Source organism: Triturus cristatus, chromosome 1_1 (genome assembly GCF_964204655.1).
Source record: "Triturus cristatus chromosome 1_1, aTriCri1.1, whole genome shotgun sequence".
NCBI lineage: Eukaryota > Metazoa > Chordata > Amphibia > Caudata > Salamandridae > Triturus > Triturus cristatus.
Genome location: NC_140579.1, coordinates 5,773,666 through 5,799,102, shown reverse-complemented (window position 1 = coordinate 5,799,102; position 25,437 = coordinate 5,773,666). Strand labels below are relative to the sequence as shown.

The 25,437-nt window shown below is 47.2% G+C and overlaps 1 protein-coding gene across 1 annotated transcript in view; it reads right to left on the bottom strand.

Annotated features, from left to right (window-relative positions):
- Nucleotides 1–22,630, bottom strand: part of LOC146869086 (E3 ubiquitin-protein ligase TRIM39-like) — a 111,954-nt gene extending 89,324 nt beyond the window's left edge. Inside the window, exon 1 of the mRNA XM_085599716.1 lies at nucleotides 22,217–22,630. Coding sequence (XP_085455842.1) covers nucleotides 22,217–22,630 — 414 coding nt within the window. The remainder of the gene's footprint in view (nucleotides 1–22,216) is intronic.
- Nucleotides 22,631–25,437: the final 2,807 nt, after the last annotated feature.

The following is a 25,437-nucleotide window of genomic DNA, read 5'->3' as shown; positions in this document are numbered from 1 at the left end:
GTCTTGTTTAGGCTTTTTGAGAGGTAACTCCCATCCTTCCTTCACTAAACACAGTGGGCCTCTTACAGGGTGCCCAAACAACAATTCAAAGGGGCTGTAGCCAACCCCCTTTTGTGGGACCTCTCTGTAAGCAAACAGAAGGCAGGGTAGAAGGATGTCCCATCTTCGCCTGAGCTTTTCAGGTAATCCTTTGATCATACCCTTTAGGGTCTTGTTGAATCTCTCAACAAGCCCATTGCATTGTGGGTGATAAGGGGTGGTGAACTTGTAGTTGACACCACATTCCTTCCACATAGCTGTCAAGTATCCTGAAATGAAGTTGGTACCTCTGTCAGAAACCACCTCCTTAGGAAACCCCACTCTGGAGAATACTCCCAACAGGGCCCTGGCCACAACAGGTGCTGTAGTGGTCCTAAGGGGAATTGCCTCTGGATACCTGGTGGCATGATCCACTACCACCAGTATAAATCTGTGCCCAGATGCAGTGGGAGGATCCATGGGACCCACTATATCTATTCCCACTCTTTCAAAGGGGACCCCCATCACAGGTAGTGGTATTAGGGGGGCCTTTGTTGTGCCACCCGATTTGCCACTGGCTTGGCAGGTCACACAGGAGCGACAAAACTCCTTGGTATCTTCATTCATGTGAGGCCAGTGAAAGTGAGGGACAAGTCTGTCCCAAGTCTTGTTCTGGCCTAAGTGTCCTGCTAAAGGAATATCATGGGCCAAGGTAAGAAGGAAGCCCCTAAATTGCAGAGGTATAACCAACCTCCTGGTTGCACCAGGTTTTGGGTCTCTAGCCTCTGAATAAAGGAGCCCATCATCCCAATACACTTTATGGGTACCTTGAGCATTCCCAGCAGCCTCAGCAGCAGCCAGCTGTCTGAGGGGTTCAAGAGAGGGACAGGATAACTGAGCCTGCCACAAGTCAGCCCTGGAAGGTCCCCCAGTCCCCAGAAACTCAACCTGATCAGGTTCAAGCTCTTCAGGGACAGTTCCTTCAGGGTCCTCTAGATCATCTTCCTGGGAAGGCTGATCATCACCTTGAGGCAGGGGGGAAGGCACAGCCTTAACCCTCCTGTTCTTCTTCTTGGTAGGTGCTTGGTCCATTGTTCCAGGATCCAAGACCTGTGGTTCAGTAAGGCACTTTTTGGCCTGTGACCTGGTCACAGCAAGGACATGTGGTGATATACCTAACATCTCTGCATGTGTCCTGTACTCCACTTCTGACCATAGAGAACTCTCTAGGTCATTGCCCAACAAACATTCTACTGGGAGGTCTGCACTAACCACAACCCTTTTGAGGCCAGTTACCCCTCCCCATGAGAAGTTAACAACTGCCACACTGTGTGAAGTAGTGGCATTGCTGGCATTGGTCACCAGGTAATTCTCGCCTGGTATGTACTGTCCAGGGTCCACAAAGCCTGGTGTCACCATAGTGACACTGGCACATGTGTCCCTGTAGGCTTGAGCCACTTTTTCATTAATTAAAGGAGTCTGTCTGTACTTGCCCAGGTTACTGGGGCTCACAGTCAGGGACACATCCATGTCCCCATCACAGATCAAGACTGCCTGTGTCAGGGTTCTGTCTAAGTCAGAATCTCCTTCAGTTCCCATAGTGATTCCCACTACACCCTTTGTTTGGGGACCAACACTGCTAACAGTAGAACTGGGAGCAGGTGCCTTAGGGGCAACAGTGTTGGGGGCTCCACCCTTCTTACAATCACTAGTCCAGTGAGTTGTATTCTTGCAAAATTTGCACCAGGGTTTCTTTGGACCTTATTTCTTCTTCCCTTTAGGCTGGGACCCACCCTCGTTAGTACTAGTTTGGGGCCCTGTTGAAGACTTCTGGTCTTTAGATTTCTGATCTCCACCCTTTTGGTCTGTTTTCTTCTGATCACCCCCTTGGCCCTGGTTCTTTTGCTTAACCCTGGTTCTGACCCATTTGTCTGCCTTCTTTCCCAATTCTTGGGGAGAGGTCAGATCTGAGTCAACCAAGTGTTGATGCAGTTGCTGGTTCTGACAGTTATTTAAAATCTGTTCTCTCATCATCAATTTGTACAATCCTGTATAATCAGATACCTTACTTCCCAGCAACCAACCCTCCAAAGCCATAGTGGCACATTCAATGTATTCAGACCAGTCCTGAGTATGTGTCTTCTGGGTGTCTCTGAACATTAACCTGTACTGTTCAGTGGTTAAGCCTAACCCATCAACTAGGACACTCTTCAGGACTCTGTAATTTCTGACATCCTCCTCTCTAACAGTGAGGAGTCTATCTCTGCCTCTTCCTTCAAAGGAGAGCCATAAGATTGCTGCCCACTGGTCTTCAGGAACCTGCTGCACTTTGCAGGCTCTCTCAAGAGCAGTCATCCATTTGTGGATGTCATCCCCACTTTTGTATGGGGGCACAACCTTGGACAGGTTCCTATTATCAAAGACCCTATCTTTGTCCTTAGGGACAATGCTGCCACCAGTGGGTAGAGACCCACTCTCCTTAGGTTGCCTAGCCTTACTCAGTTTCTCTTCCATCAGAGCTACTTCTAGCTCCTGTTTCCTGATTCTCAGCTGAGCTTCCTGCATTCTGGCCTCATGTTCCCTCATCTGAGGGGTGGTCATCCTTCTCCTGGAGTGACCTTGAGAGCCTCTAGAGGCATGAGAAGCATTAGATTCACCTGAGTGATTCATTTGCCTCCCAAGCCCCTGGTTAAGTCCACTGGGGAGATCCAATGGGATGATCCCATTGTCAGTCCCCAATAGCCTTAGGTTAGCTGGGCCACGTATAACACTTGGCACTGGGCTAGTTCTCCCTTCATCCTCACTACCTTCTGTATCAGTACCCTTCTCACTTTCATCCTCTGTAGTATGAATCTCATCTAAGGGGTGACTATTGGAAAGGGGTACCTCAGTAGCATCTTCAGAAGGGGGGCCTCCAGTTCCAGTCCCTAAGGGGCCTAACTGGGAGGCATTCTTGAGAGCTCTCTGATCTTCATCAGCTTGTAAGAGTTCTCTGAGCTCAGCAGAAGTAGGGTTCTTGGGCTGTTTAAGGCCCCTGATATTTGCTAACTGCCTGAGCTCATTTTGATTTAGGGTAGCAAAGAGAGTTGGTGCCCTCTGGGGGTCACTCTCGACAGAGATGGGTACCTTGGACCCCTCTTCCCCCTCCATTGCTCTTAAGTGTGGGTGGATGTGTTGCAATCTACCTACACTTGGGTTTACCTACTAAACCTATCTAGTAGTTGTAGTCAGGGTGTGCTACTCCCTTTGCTCTACAACAACTAAGTTCAGTAGAACTTAAGTATATCTATCTTGTTTTATATGTACCTACAGGTACCTATGTGATCTTTCAATTGGTAACCAAGAGATTACAATGGTAAAACACAGCAAGCTCAAATCCAACCGCTGCTCACCAATGTGAGAAGTTGGCCTGGTATATGATGTTCACTAGTTAAAGTGACCACCTTGTACCATGCCAAGCAACCCTTATGGTGTGGTTGTAAGTCAACCTTTTCGGACTAGCTGCCCTAGAGGTAGCGTAGGCTAAGCAGTCTTTGAGGCTAAACTCGTTAAAGCGTGTTAAGCAGGCTGTTTTACCAAATGCAACCCCCTTTTATACCAATGAAAGGACACCACACAGATATATATTGAAAATATATATGTATTTATTTCTCAAAGTATCCCCTAGACTCTTTATGAGCACAGGAGCACAAATCGTTAAACAAGACAACGTTTTAATACACAGAAGTTGCACTTTATATGGATGGGCCCTGGTGGCCACTCAAACCATATACTAAAATAGTGGTATAAGTACCACGAACAGGAAAGGGAAAAGGCCTAGGGCCTCTAGAATCGCTGGGCCTACAAGGAGCTAACTTCAGTTAGTGACCAGGAGGTCCACGGGTCGCGTGTGCAGTGAGGAAAGTTACACGCGGGCTCCCATAGGTTTTCAATGGGTGCGTAAAAGTTACAAAGTTACTGCAGAAAGGGTCTTCTGAATGGACTACGATCTTAAGATTTGAAACACAGACACTAGAGATGATTCTCTACACTTGGGCACCGGAGTGCCAGCTTTACCTCACCCACAGGAAGCGGGTGCATAGGTCTCGAAGTGCGTCGGGTTTCTTCTATCGATACAATGGAGCCTGATGACAAAGATGCTGCAGGCGGTCGGTCCAGAAGAGATGCGGTGGATCCAAGGGTGGATCGGAGTTGTAGAAGACCTGAAAGCAGAGGGGACAGTGTTCACAGTCACTAGCCAGTGACCGGCGTGGCACCAGGTAGGTACCAGGCGATGTCGGGTGCAAACAGGTGGTGAAGGGTAGCTTGTCTCCGCAGCCACGTGGTCCCTGAAGGTCGACGACGTCCAGGAGTCGGTTCACGAGCTGTCCCACGCAGGCTCTCGCTGTCGGCGGTGTCGGCGACTCGAAGGAAGCAAACAAGCCTTGGCAAAAGCAGAAGTCGTGAAGAATGAAGAAAGCTGATTGTTCTGACCAGCAAGGTCAGAGGGGCTGCTCTTTTGGAGAGCAGCTAGGGTCAGTCTGGAGCAACCAGACCAGCGTCGTTGATTTTCAAATAGGTCGCCAAAATGGCCACTAGCCAACGGGCCAGGGACCGGGCAGGCGCGTCGAGATGCAAAGTGCAGAGGGGCCCCACGCAGATCGTGGAGATGCTGGAGGGCTCACCTTTGGAGCAGATGCTGCTCGGGTGTTGGGCTTCTCAGGACCCAAAGCACAACTCGGAGGGAGCCTCTGTTGCTGCGCTTACAGCTTGTCGTCGGTCTTTCAAGATGGCTGGCTCCACGTGTCTCGGTGCCTCCACGGGTTCCTTCTTTTCAGGGACTGTGGATCGGGCGGTGAGAGGTCTGGAGGTCCAGGTCTTGTCGGGCTCTGGGCTCGGGCTCCGGTAGGAGGCGGCGGCAAAGCAGACGTTCAATAGCTGGTTGGTGCTTGCGTTAGCAAGATGGTCACTCCCTGACCATAGGGGAGATTTCCTTCAGTCCTCTGTGCAGCAGAGCGTCGAAGTTCCCGTCTTCTTCTTTTGGTTAAGTTGATTCCAGGATGTCTCAAGTCTTAGGACACAGCTCCTACCTTTAAGCGGATTCTAGGGGCCGGACTACCTGCTAGGTCCCTCCCTAAGGGTGGGACCAGGAAGGGGGGTGGTTACACCCCCAATCCTTTGTCCAGCTCGCCCCAGGTCCGGGGCTGGTGTGCCCCAGGACCGGTTTGAACTGGCATATGCACCGAGGCTCCTTGTGAGCCTCAGGCATGTTTGGTTTCTTTCAAGCCCTACCTGACCAATACACAAAATCCTGTCTGGGGTGGTGCATGCACCTCCCCTGGCAGGAAACCCTTTGTCCACACCTCCCAAGCTGTAAGGACTCCCAGCAGCAGGAGGGCAGACTTGTGTCTGTGGTGGCAGCATCCATTTTGTGGAGCTGAGGCTATGTCTGAATTTACCCGGGTTTCAGGTACTGTACATGTCGTGTCCCTCTAGAAGGGTGGAATGCTAACCCCGTCGCCAGAATTGGTGAGGGGTTAGTATTCCAATTCATATGACACCTTACTCGACATGTTTTGATAAAGCCAAACCAAAGATAGCATTTAACCGCGAGGTTCATAATGCACTTAAGAGTATATGGTATGACGATATCTGGAAACAGTAGAAGGAAGTGGTTCCGACCACTGCAGACAGGCTCAGCTCATGCCAGAGCACCATTTCACATGGAACCAAGCACTCTGCCTTCAGGATTGTTAAGGCCTGCCATAGGAGTGACTTATAGGTTAACATGTGTCCCATTTAAGGTTAGGTATAGGTATACTACACCTAAGTAAGAGGTGGTTACACCAACTTACCCCAGCTGAGTGATCAGCCAGTTGTGTCAAATTTGTTAGGCCAGGCCAGGGGTGGCACAATACATGCTTCAGCCCCTGGTAGGCCTTAGATACACCAATGCCCTGGGTACCTAGCGTACACTGGTACAAGGGCTCACAGGGTGATCCACTCCCAATTGGTTATGCACCTAGGGTGCATAGTGTAAATTTAGTAGAGAGAACAGCAGGCTGGGGGTCTGATTGGCAGGCCCACAGCCTCAATATGTCAAAAACCAGTGAAGCAAAAAGCAAAAATTTGGGGTGACCATAGGATAGCAGACCCTACTCCCCTACATGGGGTGTACTTGCTTTATTAGTTACTTTTAGAGTTACAATAGACACTTTTGGGATACATACTGGGAATGTGACTAACATAGAGAAGAGTTCACAGAAAGTAGTTCCAACTAGAATTAGTAACATTTACATACATAAAGATAGGTCAATTAATGATTTTTCTAGCAATGTTTTTTCAAAGTTGTTGTACGAATACGTAAAGACAATGGAAGTAAGGGATTGCTATGTCTGTATGCAATTGCCTGCATCCGTTTCGGAGGGTGTTACTTATCACCATCTTCCAGCTACGTATGGAATTTCATGTAGTGTGTTAAGTAGTGTTTTTTATTTACTAGGGAAAATAGATTATGAGATGTCTGACAAAGATTACATTTTTGGGCAATTGTCGATGAATAGAAAGCTGAATCCAGCTAAAGAAGCTAACATTTTTGGTGAGATTTTTATTGAAACAGAAGAATTAACATTAGATTACATTTTTAGAAACAATTTGACTTGCAGTTTGAAAGAAGAAGAAAAGGCTTTCCTGGACATGGTAGAGAAAAGAAGAATGGACATGCATGAGAAGGGGAAAGGATATAAAATGAGTGAGACAATATGGGATATTGAGATGGGAAAGGAGTTGAGGAATGGGGCCAGTCCAACTTTGGCTTTAGATGCACCACAGAAGGGTAAACTATGCATTATCAGAAGGAAATCCCAATATGATAAATATTTTGTTGGGACTAGTGAGTGTTATGATACATACTTTATTGCAACAGGGTGGGGATTCAAGGGAGGAGAAGATCCAGTTTTCCCGGGAGTGTATTATATTTGTGGGAATAAGGCTTATTACAGTTTGCCTGACCATTGGTATGGCACGTGTTATGTTGGCCTGGTCTTTCCAAAGATTTTTCATATAGATAAGATAGAAGATGCAGAACAGATTAATCTACTAACACGCTTTAAGAGAGAAACTTGGTCAGAAATTGTAGGTGATATTTTTGGAGCTTTAATTCCAGCAGTGGGAATTTCTTTAAATGCCTATGGGATTCGGAAACTGTCAACAGTGGTGGATCGCTTATCGACAAGTACCGCTGGAGGGTTTCTTTTGGTAAATACGGAGATGGTTGCTGTACGCGCCATGTCTATGCAAAATCGACTTGCCCTTGATATTCTATTGGCAAAGGAGGGTGGAGTCTGTGGAATGTTGAAAGTTCAACATTGTTGCACTTACATTCCTGATGAAAGCAAAGATCTAAAGGTCTATATCAAAAATATTACTGATTTGCATGAGGAATTAGTACCACTGGAAGCAGAAAGTATCTGGACTAAAATGGCTAATAAACTACTTGCTGTTAAAAGTTTTATTGCTAAGATAGGTAGTACCATTATTGGTAAGATATTATTTCCTTTGACATGTGTAATTGTTGCTTTATTGATTCTTAGATTAGGGTGTTTGTGTTGTAAAAACAGGGGAGGGAAAAAGAAAATAATAAGACAGAATGCTGAAAAGAAACAAAAGAGGTCAAAGAGAGACCCACAAGAAATTGAATTAGAAACATTTAGGGAGAGTGTGTACTTAGAATCGAGAATAGAGGATGAAAGAGAGACTGGTGTGTAACATGTTTATGTTGTTCAAAACGAAAAGACATTTGAATTTCTCCTAAGAAATGGGACTAAATTTTTTTTTTTGGGTTGGTTTTTGTGGTGATAAGATATCACCAAAGGGGGGATTGCTGGAGCAGAGTTTTCTATTGAAACTTTATTGAGATTTAAACTCCAGTTCAAGTTTATATGTCATAATTTAAATTACTGATAATTAATTATTAATTACTAATTTTGTTAAAGGTTTTGATTAACCAACATTACTAATGAAAGAATTACACGCGGGAATGCATTTATGTTGCCTTATTAATATGTGAACTAAGTTGGTGAGTAAATTAATTAAATAAGTGTTGCTAAAGTGCTATTTGTTTTGTGTTTGCGCTTTAAAATAACGTGCTTTAATGCTTCTTTGTGTTGCAGATGGCTAGGTAATTACATACACATAAGGGTATTAGTGGGAATTAACACTGTATAATCATTATGATGTGGTAACGTTGTTTGTGTTTCTTTTAATTAAGATGGTCCGTTTTGGCCTAATCCAAGATGGCCGATATTTACAGCCTGCATTCGAGTGGCTGAGATGTGACGAGAGGCCTTGTTGAATATGGTTGAAAATCACCTGACCACGGCCTCTGTCTGTATTAAAAGTTTCCATGAGGACAGCAGCTCCAGGCTTGCTGCCAATTGCCCTTGGAGAAGAATAAAGTCACAATGAACTCTGATAAACTTGCAGTGGCTTCACTATGATTCCGAGGAAGAGCATTCATGGATGTAACATTTTTTAGTTTGAGCTTCCTTCTTCCGTGTTTTTATTTTTGAGATTTTCGAGAGCGGAGGTTTCCTAAATGTTGCAAGTCAACATCCTTTCCTGCTAGCTCTGCTCAATGGCTCAACGGACGTTTAGAGTTTGTTTGTTACTTTCAATTTGTTAGTTTCCCTATAAATATTGTTAGACTAGAGAGGGTCTAAGGCCACTTCTTCCCGAACCTATGCTCGAGAGGATCGACGCTGATTGAGAGGACAGCGACTCTAGAGACTTTACTGAGAGACTTGTCCTGACCCATTTAAGACATTTAGCTAGAATAGGTAACTATGAGAATAATGATTTTTGCTATTGATTGATTTCCATTTGAACTAATTTAGATAAATAACCCTTTGTTTGAATAACAGTGTCGGGTGGTTATTTCTTTGTAATTTATTGAGTTTCAAATGTGTTTCCAGTGTTTAAATCATGACTCAAGACATATCTTTTAGGTCGCATTGACCTCGTTTTAGACGCAGATTGATAGAGATTTCTCTCGTATATTCAGAGTGGATAGAGTAGTAGAATGAATGTTAGTGTGATGGGCCCTAGCGTATGATGAGTATATGTGCGTATGACTGTGGAATTACTCTGTCCGTGGAAGTAGGGAGAATTTATATGCTCCGATCTGCAGCAATTTCAAGCGCTAGATCGAAGCGCTGTAGAAAACTAATGTTGCCAGTTGTGGGTGTGCCGGCAGAGGAGGCTGGGTCTGCGCACGAAAGTGAAAGTGATCGCGATCAAAGCGGCCGTGCGGCTGCGAAAGTGAAAGTAAGCGCGGCGCGCGCGCCCGCGCACATGCACTGTAGCTCTAGGCTGGCCTGGTAGCACTTTTTGGAGCCCACATACATAATGTCTCTTCGAGCCAGCGCATGCGCTGGGCTCAGCGAGACCTAATGAATGTGTCCTCATGTAATGCAACTGGTGCTAAGTTAAGCGCTCTGATACCCCATTCGGGTCAAGTTCGTACTATATAAAACTCTGTAACATAAAAAATAACTAATAAAAAAACACGTACTTCAATGCCATATCAAAATTAATATGAGCGTCTACATTTCACAGCCATTGGCAATCATTGATAAACATTTTCTAAAATGGAATTCAAATGTGCATTCATCATACACAGGTAATCTTGAGTGTCTTGTGCTAATTTCACCTCAAGCAACCAAATTTCTCCTTAAATTATTAGACTTTTTAGATGGCCGGACTCAAATAATCACCCTGGGTCCATTTAAATATCATCTGGTTCCATCCCCAAAGGTGGACCGCGGGGGTCATCCTTGAGCCCGACATGTTTAACATCTATGTCGCTCCTTTGGCTCAGATCGTTAAAGCCTCTGCTTTTGAAGACATTTCTTATACCGACCATACCCAGGTGATCATCTCCCTGGGACTCGACATTGACGGTGCCATATGCCGATTTCGAGATTGTATGAGGAATATGGCAGCGTGGATGTCTAAGAACTGTCTTCAGTTGAACAGCGAGAAGACGCAGGTCCTGCTGTTTGGCAGAGCCCAGCATCTCTGGTCTTCTGACTTGTGGCCTCCTGAACTGGGGTCAGTCCCCTGCCCAAGACAATCTTTCAGAAACCTGATTAAAATAGACCAGGAATTGTCTATGAGAAGCCACATAGCCACTACAAGATGAACATGCTTTGCTATCATGTTGCATCTGAGGAAAGTGTTTCCCCGACTTCAATCTCCGGCTAGGAAACATTTGGTCCGGATTTTGTTCAAAAAGCTGTCTGGATAATAGCGACGCTTTGCTTATGGCAGCAAACGATATCTTTCTGTCCAAACTACAGGTGGTGCACAATATGGCTGCCTGTTTAGTTTGTAGCCTCCCGTCAGGCTCTCCTTCTGCCCCCATCTACAGGGCCCTCCACCGGCTTCCGATCAGAAAGCACATTGTTTTCAAAAGATGCTGTCTTACCCGCAAAGCTTTGATGGGCATTTCTCCTTTGTATCTGAAAGGCGCATTACGTTATCATTGTCCTGCTCGCACACTCAGAACCAGCGACAAGGTGCTCCATTCCTCGCATTCGTGCCTCGACATATGGAGGCAGAGCGTTCTACTACACTGCCCGGCGGCATGGAATCAGCTTTCATTCTATCGCTGCTGCTGATCGCATTTTGCTAAATTATAAAACTGTTGAAAACCTGACTGTTTCAGTTATTAGGTGCGAGTTATGTGCAGGCCGAGTGCCAAGATGCAGCTCCAGGTGTGCTTCATTGAGCTTCATTAAATGGATTTAACATAACATGCACCCTCTTGACTGATGAACCATCTCTTGACCTTGTCCCATGCAGGTGTCAGCCCCATGCAGGGTCTGTAAGAGAGAACAGACAACCAAAGAAATGATCACAGTCTGTGACGCACAGGAAGAGTGCAGGCCCCAACCCCAGGCAGGGTCTGTGACAGAGAAAAGAGAGCCACGGCGAGAGAGCAGGTGCCGGCCCCATGCAGGGTCTGTGATAGAGAACAGACAACCAAAGACGTGATCACAGTCTGTGACAGGCACAGGTAGAGTATAGGCCCCAACCCCAGGCAGGGTCTGTGACAGAGAATAGAGAAACACAGCAAGAGAGCAGGTGCCAACCCTAGGCAGGGTCTGTGAGAGAGAAGAGACAACCAAAGAAATTATCACAGTCTGTGACAGGCATGGGAAGAGTGCAGGCCCCAACTCCAGGCAGGGTCTGTGACAGAGAATAGAGAGCCACAGCGAGAGAGCAGGTGCCGGCCCCATGCAGGGTCTGTGATAGAGAACAGACAACCAAAGACGTGATCACAGTCTGTGACAGGCACAGGTAGAGTATAGGCCCCAACCCCAGGCAGGGTCTGTGACAGAGAATAGAGAAACACAGCAAGAGAGCAGGTGCCAACCCTAGGCAGGGTCTGTGAGAGAGAAGAGACAACCAAAGAAATGATCACAGTCTGTGACAGGCATGGGAAGAGTGCAGGCCCCAACTCCAGGCAGGGTCTGTGACAGAGAATAGAGAGCCACAGCGAGAGAGCAGGTGCCGGCCCCATGCAGGGTCTGTGATAGAGAACAGACAACCAAAGACATGATCACAGTCTGTGACAGGCACAGGTAGAGTGTAGGCCCCAATCCCAGGCAGGGTCTGTGACAGAGAATAGAGAAACACAGCAAGAGAGCAGGTGCCAGCCCCATGCAGGGTCTGTGAGAGAGAACAGACAACCAAAGAAATGATCAGTCTGTGACAGGCACAGGAAGAGTGCAGGCCCCAACCCCAGGCAGGGTCTGTGACTGAGAAAAGAGAGCCACAGCGAGAAAGCAGGTGCCAGCCCCATGCAGGGTCTGTGAGAGAGAACAGACAACCAAAGAAATGATCACAGTCTGTGACAGGCACAGGAAGAGTGCAGGCCCCAACCCCATGCAGGGTCTGTGACTGAGAAAAGAGAGCCACAGCGAGAAAGCAGGTGCCGGCCACATGCAGGGTCTGTTAGAGAGAACGGACAACCAAAGAAATGATCCCAGTCTGTGACAGGAAGAGTGCAGGCCTCAACCCCAGGCTGGGTCTGTGACAGAGAATAGAGAAACACAGCAAGAGAGCAGGTGCCAGCCCCATGCAGGGTCTGTGAGAGAGAAGAGACAACCAAAGAAATGATCACAGTCTGTGACAGGCACGGGAAGAGTGCAGGCCCCAACCCCAGGCAGGGTCTGTGACAGAGAATAGAGAGACACGGCGAGAGAGCAGGTGCCAGCCCCACGCAGGGTATGTGAGAGAGAACAGACAACCAAAGAAATGATCAGTCTGTGACAGGCACAGGAAGAGTGCAGGCCCCAACCCCAGGCAGGGTCTGTGACAGAGAACAGACAGACACAGTGACAGAGCAGGTGCCAGCCCCATAGAGAGTATGCAACAGAGAAGAGCCAACCAAAACGAGAGAGCGGGCACCAAGCGTTTAGAGGGTCTATGACAGAAAACAGCCACAGGACGAGAGCAGATATCAGTCTCATAAAGGGTCTGTGACTGAGAATATACAGGATCTCAGATGGAGAACATACAGGCATAGCAGGAGAGCAACCAGCCTCATAAAGGGTCTGTGACTGAGACTAGACATATTGAGGGAGCGGGTACCAGACTCCTACAGGATCTCAGATGGAGAAAAGACAGGCACAGCAGGAGAGCAACCAGCCTCATAAAGGGTCTGTGACTACGAATAGACATATTGAGAGAGCAGGTACCCGACTTCTACAGGATCTCAGATGAAGAACAGACAGGCACAGCAGGAGAGCAACTGGCCTCATAAAGGGTCTGTGACTGAGAATAGACATATTGAGAGAGCAGGTACCCGACTTCTACAGGATCTCAGATGAAGAACAGACAGGCACAGCAGGAGAGCAACCGGCCTCATAAAGGGTGTGTGACTGAGAATAGACATATTGAGTGAGTGGGTACCCGACTCCTACAGGATATCAGATGGAGAACAGACAGGCACAGCAGGAGAGCAACCAGCCTCATAAAGGGTCCGTGTCTGAGAAAAGATATATATTGAGAGAGCAGGTACCCGACTCCTACAGGATCTCAGCTGGAGAAAAGACAGGCACAGCAGGAGAGCAACCAGCCTCATAAAGGGTCTGTGACAGAGAAAACAGACAGCCAAAGTGAGAGAGCAGACACCAGCGCCATGTACACAGAAAACACACATTTACATTAAGAGGGCAGGTGCCAGACTCATACATGGTCTGTGAGAGAGAACAGACAGCAGACACCACACAAAGTACAGGGCAAGAAACATACAGCCAGAGATAGGGAGCAGACATCAGCCGCTCTCAGGGCCTATGACAGGAATCAGGTAGTTGTCCTGAGAGTTTACATCAGGGCAGGTTCCAACCCTTTCCAGCATCTGAAATACAATTCAGACACCAGCCCCTTGAAAAGTTTGCAACAGGCTCTTACGGGGTCTGTGACAAGCAACCAGACCAGCTGAACCTCTGCCTTATGAACCCTGCATTGCGGGGAGTCACCTGCAGATATGCTCTTGGGAGCCTGTGTACTACACATTTCATTGCTGCACATCTTCTGCTGTGTCTGATACCCTTGGGAGCCTGTGTGCTACACATTGCATTGCTGCACATCTTCTGCTGTGTCTGATACCCTTGGGAGCCTGTGTGCTACACATTGCATTGCTGCACATCTTCTGCTGTGTCTGATACCCTTGCGGGCCTGTGTACTACACATTGCATTGCTGCACATCTTCCGCTGTGACTGATACCCCTGGGAGCCTGTGTACTACACATTGCATTGCTGCACATCTTCTGCTGGGTCTGATACCCTTGTGTGCCTGTGTTCTGCACATCTTCTGCTGTGTCTGATACCCTTGGGAGCCTGTGTGCTACACATTGCATTGCTGCACATCTTCCGCTGTGTCTGATACCCCTGGGAGCCTGTGTACTACACATTGCATTGCTGCACATCTTCTGCTGTGTCTGATACCCTTGGGAGCCTGTGTACTACACATTGCATTGCTGCACATCTTCTGCTGTGTCTGATACCCTTGGGAGCCTGTGTACTACACATTGCATTGCTGCACATCTTCTGCTGTGTCTTATACCCCTGGGAGCATGTGCGCTACACATTGCATTGCTGCACATCTTCTGCTGCGTCTGATACTCTTGGGAGCCTGTGTGCTACACATTGCATTGCTGCACATCTTCTGCTGCGTCTGATACTCTTGGGAGCCTGTGTGCTACACATTGCATTGCTGCACATCTTCTGCTGTGTCTGATACCCTTGAGAGCCTGTGTGCTACACATTGCATTGCTGCACATCTTCTGCTGGGTCTGATACTCTTGGGAGCCCGTGTGCTACACATTGCATTGCTGCACCTCTTCTGCTGTGTCTGATACCCTTGTGGGCCTGTGTGCTACACCCTACATTGCTGCACATCGTCTGCTGTGTCTGATACCCTTGGGAGCCTGTGTACCACACATTGCATTGCTGCACATCTTCTGCTGTGTCTGATACCCTTGTGGGCCTGTGTGCTACACATTGCATTGCTGCACATCTTCTGCTGTGTCTGATACCCTTGGGAGCCTGTGTACTACACATTGCATTGCTGCACATCTTCTGCTGTGTCTGATAACCTTGTGGGCCTGTGTACTACACATTGCATTGCTGTACATCTTCTGCTGTGTCTGATACCCTTGGGAGCTCGTGTGCTACACATTGCATTGCTGCACATCTTCTGCTGTGTCTGATACCCTTGGGAACCTGTGTACTACACATTGCATTGCTGCTCATCTTCTGCTGTGGCTGATACCCTTGTGGGCCTGTGTACTACACATTGCATTGCTGCACATCTTCTGCTGTGTCTGATACCCTTGGGAGCCTGTGTACTACACATTGCATTGCTGCACATCTTCTGCTGTGTCTGATACCCTTGTGGGCCTGTGTACTACACATTGCATTGCTGTACATCTTCTGCTGTGTCTGATACCCTTGTGGGCCTGTGTGCTACACATTGCATTGCTGCACATCTTCTGCTGTGTCTGATACCCTTGGGAGCCTGTGTACTACACATTGCATTGCTGCACATCTTCTGCTGTGTCTGATACCCTTGGGAGCCTGTGTACTACACATTGCATTGCTGCACATCTTCTGCTGTGTCTGATACCCTTGGGAGCCTGTGTACTACACATTGCATTGCTGCACATCTTCTGCTCAGTCTGATACCCTTGGGAGCCTGTGTACTACACATTGCATTGCTGCACATCTTCTGCTGTGTCTGATACCCTTGGGAGCCTGTGTACTACACATTGCATTGCTGCACATCTTCTGCTGTGTCTGATACCCTTGGGAGCCTGTGTACTACACATTGCATTGCTGCACATCTTCTGCTGTGTCTGATACCCTTGGGAGCCTGTGTACTACACATTACATTGCTGCACATCTTCTGCTGTGTCTGATACCCTTGTGGGCCTGTGTACTACACATTGCATTGCTGCACATCTTCTGCTGTGTCTGATACCCTTGTGGGCCTGTGTACTACACATTGCATTGCTGCACATCTTCTGCTGTGTCTGATACCCTTGGGAGCCTGTGTACTACACATTGCATTGCTGCACATCTTCTGCTCAGTCTGCTACCCTTGGGAGCCTGTGTGCTACACATTGCATTGCTGCTCATCTTCCGCTGTGTCTGATACCCTTGGGAGCCTGTGTACTACACATTGCATTGCTGCACATCTTCTGCTGTGTCTGATACCCTTGGGAGCCTGTGTACTACACATTGCATTGCTGCACATCGTCTGCTGTGTCTGATACCCTTGGGAGCCTGTGTACTACACATTGCATTGCTGCACATCTTCTGCTCAGTCTGATACCCTTGGGAGCCTGTGTACTACACATTGCATTGCTGCACATCTTCTGCTGTGTCTGATACCCTTGGGAGCCTGTGTACTACACATTGCATTGCTGCACATCTTCTGCTGTGTCCGATACCCTTGGGAGCCTGTGTACTACACATTGCATTGCTGCACATCTTCTGCTCAGTCTGATACCCTTTAGAGCCTGTGTACTACACATTGCATTGCTGCACATCTTCTGCTCAGTCTGATACCCCTGGGAGCCTGTGTACTACACATTGCATTGCTGCACCTCTTCTGCTGTGTCTGATACCCTTGGGAGCCTGTGTACTACACATTGCATTGCTGCACATCTTCTGCTGTGTCCGATACCCTTGGGAGCCTGTGTACTACACATTGCATTGCTGCACATCTTCTGCTCAGTCTGATACCCCTGGGAGCCTGTGTACTACACATTGCATTGCTGCACATCTTCTGCTGTGTCTGATACCCTTGTGGGCCTGTGTACTACACATTGCATTGCTGCACATCTTCTGCTGTGTCTGATACCCTTGTGGGCCTGTGTACTACACATTGCATTGCTGCACATCTTCTGCTGTGTCTGATACCCTTGGGAGCCTGTGTACTACACATTGCATTGCTGCACATCTTCTGCTCAGTCTGATACCCTTGGGAGCCTGTGTGCTACACATTGCATTGCTGCTCATCTTCTGCTGTGTCTGATACCCTTGGGAGCCTGTGTACTACACATTGCATTGCTGCACCTCTTCTGCTGTGTCTGATACCCTTGGGAGCCTGTGTACTACACATTGCATTGCTGCACATCTTCTGCTGTGTCCGATACCCTTGTGGGCCTGTGTACTACACATTGCATTGCTGCTCATCTTCTGCTGTGTCTGATACCCTTGGGAGCCTGTGTACTACACATTGCATTGCTGCACATCTTCTGCTCAGTCTGATACCCCTGGGAGCCTGTGTACTACACATTGCATTGCTGCACATCTTCTGCAGCGTCTGATACCCCTGGGAGCCGGTGTACTACACATTGCATTGCTGCACATCTTCTGCTGTGTCTGATACCCCTGGGAGCCTGTGTACTACACATTGCATTGCTGCACATCTTCTGCTCAGTATGATACCCCTTGTGGGCCTGTGTACTACACATTGCATTGCTGCACATCTTCTGCTGTGTCTGATACCCTTGTGGGCCTGTGTACTACACATTGCATTGCTGCACATCTTCTGCTGTGTCTGATACCCTTGGGAGCCTGTGTACTACACATTGCATTGCTGCACATCTTCTGCTGTGTCTGATACCCTTGTGGGCCTGTGTACTACACATTGCATTGCTGCACATCTTCTGCTGTGTCTGATACCCTTGTGGGCCTGTGTACTACACATTGCATTGCTGCACATCTTCTGCTGTGTCTGATACCCTTGTGGGCCTGTGTACTACACATTGCATTGCTGCACATCTTCTGCTGTGTCTGATACCCTTGGGAGCCTGTGTACTACACATTGCATTGCTGCACATCTTCTGCTCAGTCTGATACCCTTGGGAGCCTGTGTACTACACATTGCATTGCTGCACATCTTCTGCTGTGTCTGATACCCTTGGGAGCCTGTGTACTACACATTGCATTGCTGCACATCTTCTGCTATGTCCGATACCCTTGGGAGCCTGTGTACTACACATTGCATTGCTGCACATCTTCTGCTCAGTCTGATACCCTTGGGAGCCTGTGTACTACACATTGCATTGCTGCACATCTTCTGCTGTGTCTGATACCCTTGGGAGCCTGTGTACTACACATTGCATTGCTGCACATCTTCTGCTGTGTCTGATACCCTTGGGAGCCTATGTACTACACATTGCATTGCTGCACCTCTTCTGCTGTGTCTGATACCCTTGGGAGCCTGTGTACTACACATTGCATTGCTGCACATCTTCTGCTGTGTCCGATACCCTTGGGAGCCTGTGTACTACACATTGCATTGCTGCACATCTTCTGCTGTGTCTGATACCCTTGGGAGCCTGTGTGCTACACATTGCATCGCTGCACATCTTCTGCTGTGCATGATACCCTTGGGAGCCTGTGTACTACACATTGCATTGCTGCACCTCTTCCGCTGTGTCTGATACCATTGGGAGCCTGTGTACTACACATTGCATTGCTGCACATCTTCTGCTCAGTCTGATACCCCTGGGAGCCTGTGTACTACACATTGCATTGCTGCACATCTTCTGCTGTGTCTGATACCCTTGTGGGCCTGTGTACTACACATTGCATTGCTGCACATCTTCTGCTGTGTCTGATACCCTTGTGGGCCTGTGTACTACACATTGCATTGCTGCACATCTTCTGCTGTGTCTGATACCCTTGTGGGCCTGTGTACTACACATTGCATTGCTGCACATCTTCTGCTGTGTCTGATACCCTTGGGAGCCTGTGTACTACACATTGCATTGCTGCACATCTTCTGCTCAGTCTGATACCCTTGGGAGCCTGTGTGCTACACATTGCATTGCTGCTCATCTTCTGCTGTGTCTGATACCCTTGGGAGCCTGTGTACTACACATTGCATTGCTGCACCTCTTCTGCTGTGTCTGATACCCTTGGGAGCCTGTGTACTACACATTGCATTGCTGCACATCTTCTGCTGTGTCCGATACCCTTGTGGGCCTGTGTACTACACATTGCATTGCTGCACATCTTCTGCTCAGTCTGATACCCCTGGGAGCCTGTGTACTACACATTGCATTGCTGCACATCTTCTGCAGCGTCTGATACCCCTGGGAGCCGGTGTACTACACATTGCATTGCTGCACATCTTCTGCTGTGTCTGATACCCCTGGGAGCCTGTGTACTACACATTGCATTGCTGCACATCTTCTGCTCAGTATGATACCCCTTGTGGGCCTGTGTACTACACATTGCATTGCTGCACATCTTCTGCTGTGTCTGATACCCTTGTGGGCCTGTGTACTACACATTGCATTGCTGCACATCTTCTGCTGTGTCTGATACCCTTGGGAGCCTGTGTACTACACATTGCATTGCTGCACAACTTCTGCTGTGTCTGATACCCTTGTGGGCCTGTGTACTACACATTGCATTGCTGCACATCTTCTGCTGTGTCTGATACCCTTGTGGGCCTGTGTACTACACATTGCATTGCTGCACATCTTCTGCTGTGTCTGATACCCTTGTGGGCCTGTGTACTACACATTGCATTGCTGCACATCTTCTGCTGTGTCTGATACCCTTGGGAGCCTGTGTACTACACATTGCATTGCTGCACATCTTCTGCTCAGTCTGATACCCTTGGGAGCCTGTGTACTACACATTGCATTGCTGCACATCTTCTGCTGTGTCCGATACCCTTGGGAGCAGCCTGTGTACTACACATTGCATTGCTGCACATCTTCTGCTGTGTCCGATACCCTTGGGAGCCTGTGTACTACACATTGCATTGCTGCACATCTTCTGCTCAGTCTGATACCCTTGGGAGCCTGTGTACTACACATTGCATTGCTGCACATCTTCTGCTGTGTCTGATACCCTTGGGAGCCTGTGTACTACACATTGCATTGCTGCACATCTTCTGCTGTGTCTGATACCCTTGGGAGCCTGTGTACTACACATTGCATTGCTGCACCTCTTCTGCTGTGCCTGATACCCTTGGGAGCCTGTGTACTACACATTGCATTGCTGCACATCTTCTGCTGTGTCCGATACCCTTGGGAGCCTGTGTACTACACATTGCATTGCTGCACATCTTCTGCTGTGTCTGATACCCTTGGGAGCCTGTGTGCTACACATTGCATCGCTGCACATCTTCTGCTGTGCATGATACCCTTGGGAGCCTGTGTACTACACATTGCATTGCTGCACCTCTTCCGCTGTGTCTGATACCATTGGGAGCCTGTGTACTACACATTGCATTGCTGCACATCTTCTGCTCAGTCTGATACCCCTGGGAGCCTGTGTACTACACATTGCATTGCTGCACATCTTCTGCTGTGTCTGATACCCTTGTGGGCCTGTGTACTACACATTGCATTGCTGCACATCTTCTGCTGTGTCTGATACCCTTGTGGGCCTGTGTACTACACATTGCATTGCTGCACATCTTCTGCTGTGTCTGATACCCTTGTGGGCCTGTGTACTACACATTGCATTGCTGCACATCTTCTGCTGTGTCTGCTACCCTTGTGGGCCTGTGTACTACACATTGCATTGCTGCACATCTTCTGCTGTGTCTGATACCCTTGGGAGCCTGTGTACTACACATTGCATTGCTGCACATCTTCTGCTGTGTCTGATACCCTTGTGGGCCTGTGTACTACACATTGCATTGCTGCACATCTTCTGCTGTGTCTGATACCCTTGGGAGCCTGTGTACAACACATTGCATTGCTGCACATCTTCTGCAGCGTCTGATACCCCTGGGAGCCGGTGTACTACACATTGCATTGCTGCACATCTTCTGCTCAGTATGATACCCCTTGTGGGCCTGTGTACTACACATTGCATTGCTGCACATCTTCTGCTGCGTCTGATACTCTTGGGAGCCTGTGTGCTACACATTGCATTGCTGCACCTCTTCCGCTGTGTCTGATACCATTGGGAGCCGGTGTACTACACATTGCATTGCTGCACATCTTCTGCTCAGTCTGATACCCCTGGGAGCCTGTGTGCTACACATTGCATTGCTGCACATCTTCTGCTCAGTATGATACCCCTTGTGGGCCTGTGTACTACACATTGCATTGCTGCACATCTTCTGCTGCGTCTGATACTCTTGGGAGCCTGTGTGCTACACATTGCATTGCTGCACCTCTTCTGCTGTGTCCGATACCCTTGGGAGCAGCCTGTGTACTACACATTGCATTGCTGCTCATCTTCTGCTGTGTCTGATACCCTTAGGAGCCTGTGTACTACACATTGCATTGCTGCACATCGTCTGCTGTGTCTGATACCCTTGGGAGCCTGTGTGCTACACATTGCATTGCTGCACATCTTCTGCTGTGTCTGTGCCCATGTGAGCCCGTCTGCCAGACCTTGTATTACTGCACCCCTTCTGCTGTGTTTGATGACCATGTGAGCCCATGTGTGACACCCTGCATTACTGCACCTCTCCTACTGTGTCTGAGCCCATGTGAGCCCGTGTGCCACATCCTGCATTGCTGCACCTCTTCTGCTGTGTTTGATGAACATGTGAGCCTGTGTGCCAGATCCTGCATTGTCGCATCAAGTCTTCAGACACTGAGAGCTCACACTACACTGCCACACTGAAGCCGTTGAGTATAGTGCAAGGTCCCAGAACACCCACACACATCCCTTCTGCTCTTCTGCAGCCGCCTCTGTACGTCACAGTATACGGCCTGTGATCTCGGCGCTCTGACAGACACACTTTGTGCTCTTTTGCAGGTACTTATAAAGCCTCACAGAGTGTATTCACTTGCGATCCCTAAAGACCAACGAACATACCTTGTAATTTTCGGCAGCCTTCTCTAGGGACACATATCACCCCCAAAATATACATTGAATCCTCTTAAAGACGTAACATGTGCATTCACGTGTGAATCGTGAACATCCACAGACATGCGTTGTGCTCCTCGGCAGCTCCTTCCTCTGCAGAACGTACAGTGTCTTCACTTGTGACTCTTGGACACCTACACACATACCTTATGTTGATCTTACAGAATGTCTTCACTTGTGAATCCTGAACATCAACACACATACCTTGTGCTCCTCCGCAGCTTGCAGCTTTTTCCTCTGTGGAACTTACAGTGTCTTCATTTGTGAATTCTGAACACCCAGATACACTCCTTGCACAGACTTCCCTTAAGGGCCTCCGGGTGCACTATGATCCATAAACATTCACACGTACGTCTAGAGCTCTTTACCAGCCTCCTCTAGTGACTCTCGGGGGCCTTTTAACTCCCTGGACATCCCCACACATACCCTGTTCTCTTATGCAGCTTCCTTAATCACATACACAAGTAGGGTGACCAGATGACTCCATGCCACCGGGACACATTTCCTTTTCTGGGCTTTTGATTTAACAGATCAGGGCATTCTGGGACTTGTAGCCTTGGTTCATTTTACTTGACCCTGTTGCTTCAACACACCAGATAAAAATTATATGTAAAATCTAAACTTAGGAATGGAAAGGTGGTGTCCCAGTGACATGGAGCAATCTGGCCACCTTATAAAAAGGGTGACTCGTGATTTCTTAACACCGCGTACTTCGCTTGTGCTCTCTGACTGCCCCTTGGTGTGGCTCACCAAGTGATTTATGATCCCTGAACGCCCACAGACATACCTTGTACTCCTCTGCAGCCTCCTCTACAGGACTTGCTGAGTGAGTTTTATGCTCCTTGGACTCCCGGCAGACAACACATATCATCCTCTGATCCTCTGCACAGAACAGCCTCAGTTTCTCTAAATGTTTCTCACAAAGATTCTCCTCTGGGGGCTTCACGGGGGGCAAATAAAGCTGTTTTGCAATGTCCACCATGTTACCCAGTTGCCTGTTGGGTCGGAGTTTTTTCCTACGAGATATTTCCCTGCACTGTGGACAGGGGAAGTTTCCATCTCTTCCCTCCCAGCTCTGAGTGATGCAGGAGCGGCAGAAGTTGTGTCCACAGTCGATCATCACCGGATCAGTAAAATATTCCAAACAGATGGAACAAGTGGCCTCTTCCTGGAGCTTCCCGAGCTGAGCCGCTGCCGCCATGATTCAGAAATGCAGGAAGTAAACTTAAGTTTCAGTTTCTCTCTGTGTGCAGTGGGCGTGTCTGTGCGTCTGCCCCTCTCTGGCTGCGCTGGGACTTCCGGGTTCATGTTACAGTCAGAGCAGGGAACTGACTCGTCTGCTGCACACTCTGACTGGAGGTTTCCCTTCTTTCTCGGCTAAAATACCAGCGATTTTAGTTTTGCTCTCAGATTCTGTAAGTGCCAGGAGCGGTCACCTAAAGATGGATTTCGAAAAAATCCTCCGAGTTATTTTTAACCTGGCAATTCTGCGTCTGCTTGTTATAATATTTGTTTTACAACTGGAATGACATCTGGAAAATAATTATGAAACAATTTCTTCATGCATTTTCTGTTTGAAAGGCTGAACAATAACTGCTTTTCTCACTTCTTTACATGTAATAATTCATTATCGGGATCACTGGCATTACCCGCAATGGGAGGAGCAATTTATACCGCAGGGTGGACTGGATTATACAGCGAGATGAGGCAATATGCGGATTAACAGTAATCTGACCGCATGATTTCAATATCCTGCAATTTTATCTCACACAATCATTGTCTGAGCAGAGGTTTCACCTCATTAGTGCAGTTAAACTCCTCACTACAACTTTCATCAGATAAATGGTGACCAGCGGAGCCTTGGAAAGGGGCTGCCACATGTGCCGCTTTTTAGTCATTGTTCATCTGTTTGAGGCAGACACCGTTTTATGCGGTACATGCGGCATAGCCGTAATTACATGCCCAATTCAACTTGTGCAAAATCCATTATTTCTATTGACTCTGATTACAAAACATTTGTGGAAAAACAAGCTTTCTATTTTGTTCGGAAAATATTTGTAAATATTTTACTGGTTATAACTACACATTATTTTAATTTAACACCTTGGAATTTCACGTGTGTTCAGTATTTACACTGCTCATATCAGTTACTTCTATACTCAAAACAGGAGCTGTTCATTAAAGGTCAGAGGTCAGAACCTACCAGTGATTACAATAAAGAGCTGAGTTTGCTTTCTCGTGGTAGACACTGAAAAAGTGAATAAAACATAAAAGACCCTTTTACTCTCCTCGTCTTGCATAGTTAGTAGTCACTATTAACTATTTCCAAATCCAAAGTAAACATATCAGATATATAGACTTCTGCGAATTTTAGGTGTGCACCTTTAATTGTTTGTATGTGTTTCTTTAGCAGACGTCCTGGTGCTGTAAAGTGTATTGATCACTCATTTCCTTCTTCGTGCTCGCGCCTCTGTTTGTGGTTTATTACAGCTTAAGACGTTTCAGGCTGATGCTGAAAGAAGAGAGAGGGGCTTCACCCGGATTCTATGAATAGTGTAAGGATGGAAAGTCCTTTAGGGTCAGTGTAAGACAGAGTGAAATATCTCCACAACATGTCTGCAGCTTGCAACACTCCTGTGCGTCATCAGAACAATTCACCATCTACCATGTAACAGTGCTCCCCTGAGAATCTGTAATTATTCAATATACTATGCAGATAACCACAGATGTGTAGTTATATCCCAGAGAGTACATACATATTCCGCTGTTCTTATGCCAGTCTAAACTTTGTCCAAACAGGCTGCACCAAGATGGGCCAATCCCTGTGTGTACATTTAATGACACATATATGAATGATTTAATTATGTAAAAATATGCATGCAGGTTTTTATCCATACATTTCAGCCATTCATTAAAAATATCCTGATGGGAGGTTTCTATTGTATTCTATTTTTATGTCTGGCGTTAACCAAGACCTTTTGATTGTACTAAAATATATATAATATACTAACATATAGGGGCTTTCAACCACCCCTTTTCATCCATTGGTCTGTTGTTGTGTCATTCACATTTTGCCTCCACCCACTACACCATGTAGCATGGGGCAGAGGGTCAGCCTACTCAAGCCACTGGTTAACGTCACTTTGAGTGACTGCACTTCGCTCACTCACAAGGCGCACATCCACACATAAGCCAGTTCCCTTCAGTGGCAGTATTTTTTGTTTTTACTTTATAATTTCTTTAGTCTTGCCTTTGTGTTTAGAGGGTTCTGATGTGAACACGGGCACATAACATCCTTAGCAGATCCCAGCTCTTGCCATTGCTGTTGTAAATTCCTTTTGGAATGTTTTGCTTTTCTGGCAGCTGCTATTTCACATGATTGAGTTAGTTTGAAACTGTTCTGCATTAATTTATTTTATTTTCACTTTATTTTTCTCTTTTTTCTTTCTTTCTTTCTCCTTTCTTTCATCTCCTTTCCTTCTATCTTTCTCTCTTTCCTTCTCCCTGTTTCTTTCTTTCTCTTTTGCTCTTTCTTTTACTTTTGACTTTCTTTCACCTTTTGTCCCTTTTTTCTGTCCTTCCTTCATTTTTCTCTCGTTCTTTCTTTATTTTTCTCTTTCTTTCTCTTTCTTTCTTTCTTTCACTTTCCATGTTTCTTTCTTTCTCTTGCCTTATCACCCTTGCTTTCCTTCATCTCTTCTTTAAATGCTTCCTTCTGTCTTTCTTTATCTTTCCTTCTCTTTTTTCCTTCTCTCTATCTTCCTTTCTTTCATTCTCTTTCTTTCCATCTTTATGTCCTTCTTTCTTTTCTTCTCTTTCTTTCTTCCTTTCTTTCTTTCCTTCTCTGTTTTTTTCTTCTCTCATTCTGTCTTTCCTTTTTTTCTTGCCTTTTGTCAGAACCCTTTCAGAGGGCCAAGGGGCATGTAGGGGCTACTGGGCTCGACCGTGGTGGTTGAGGCCGTCTACATCTGATGTCCCAGGGCTCTACCTACTATGGGTCCGGATCAA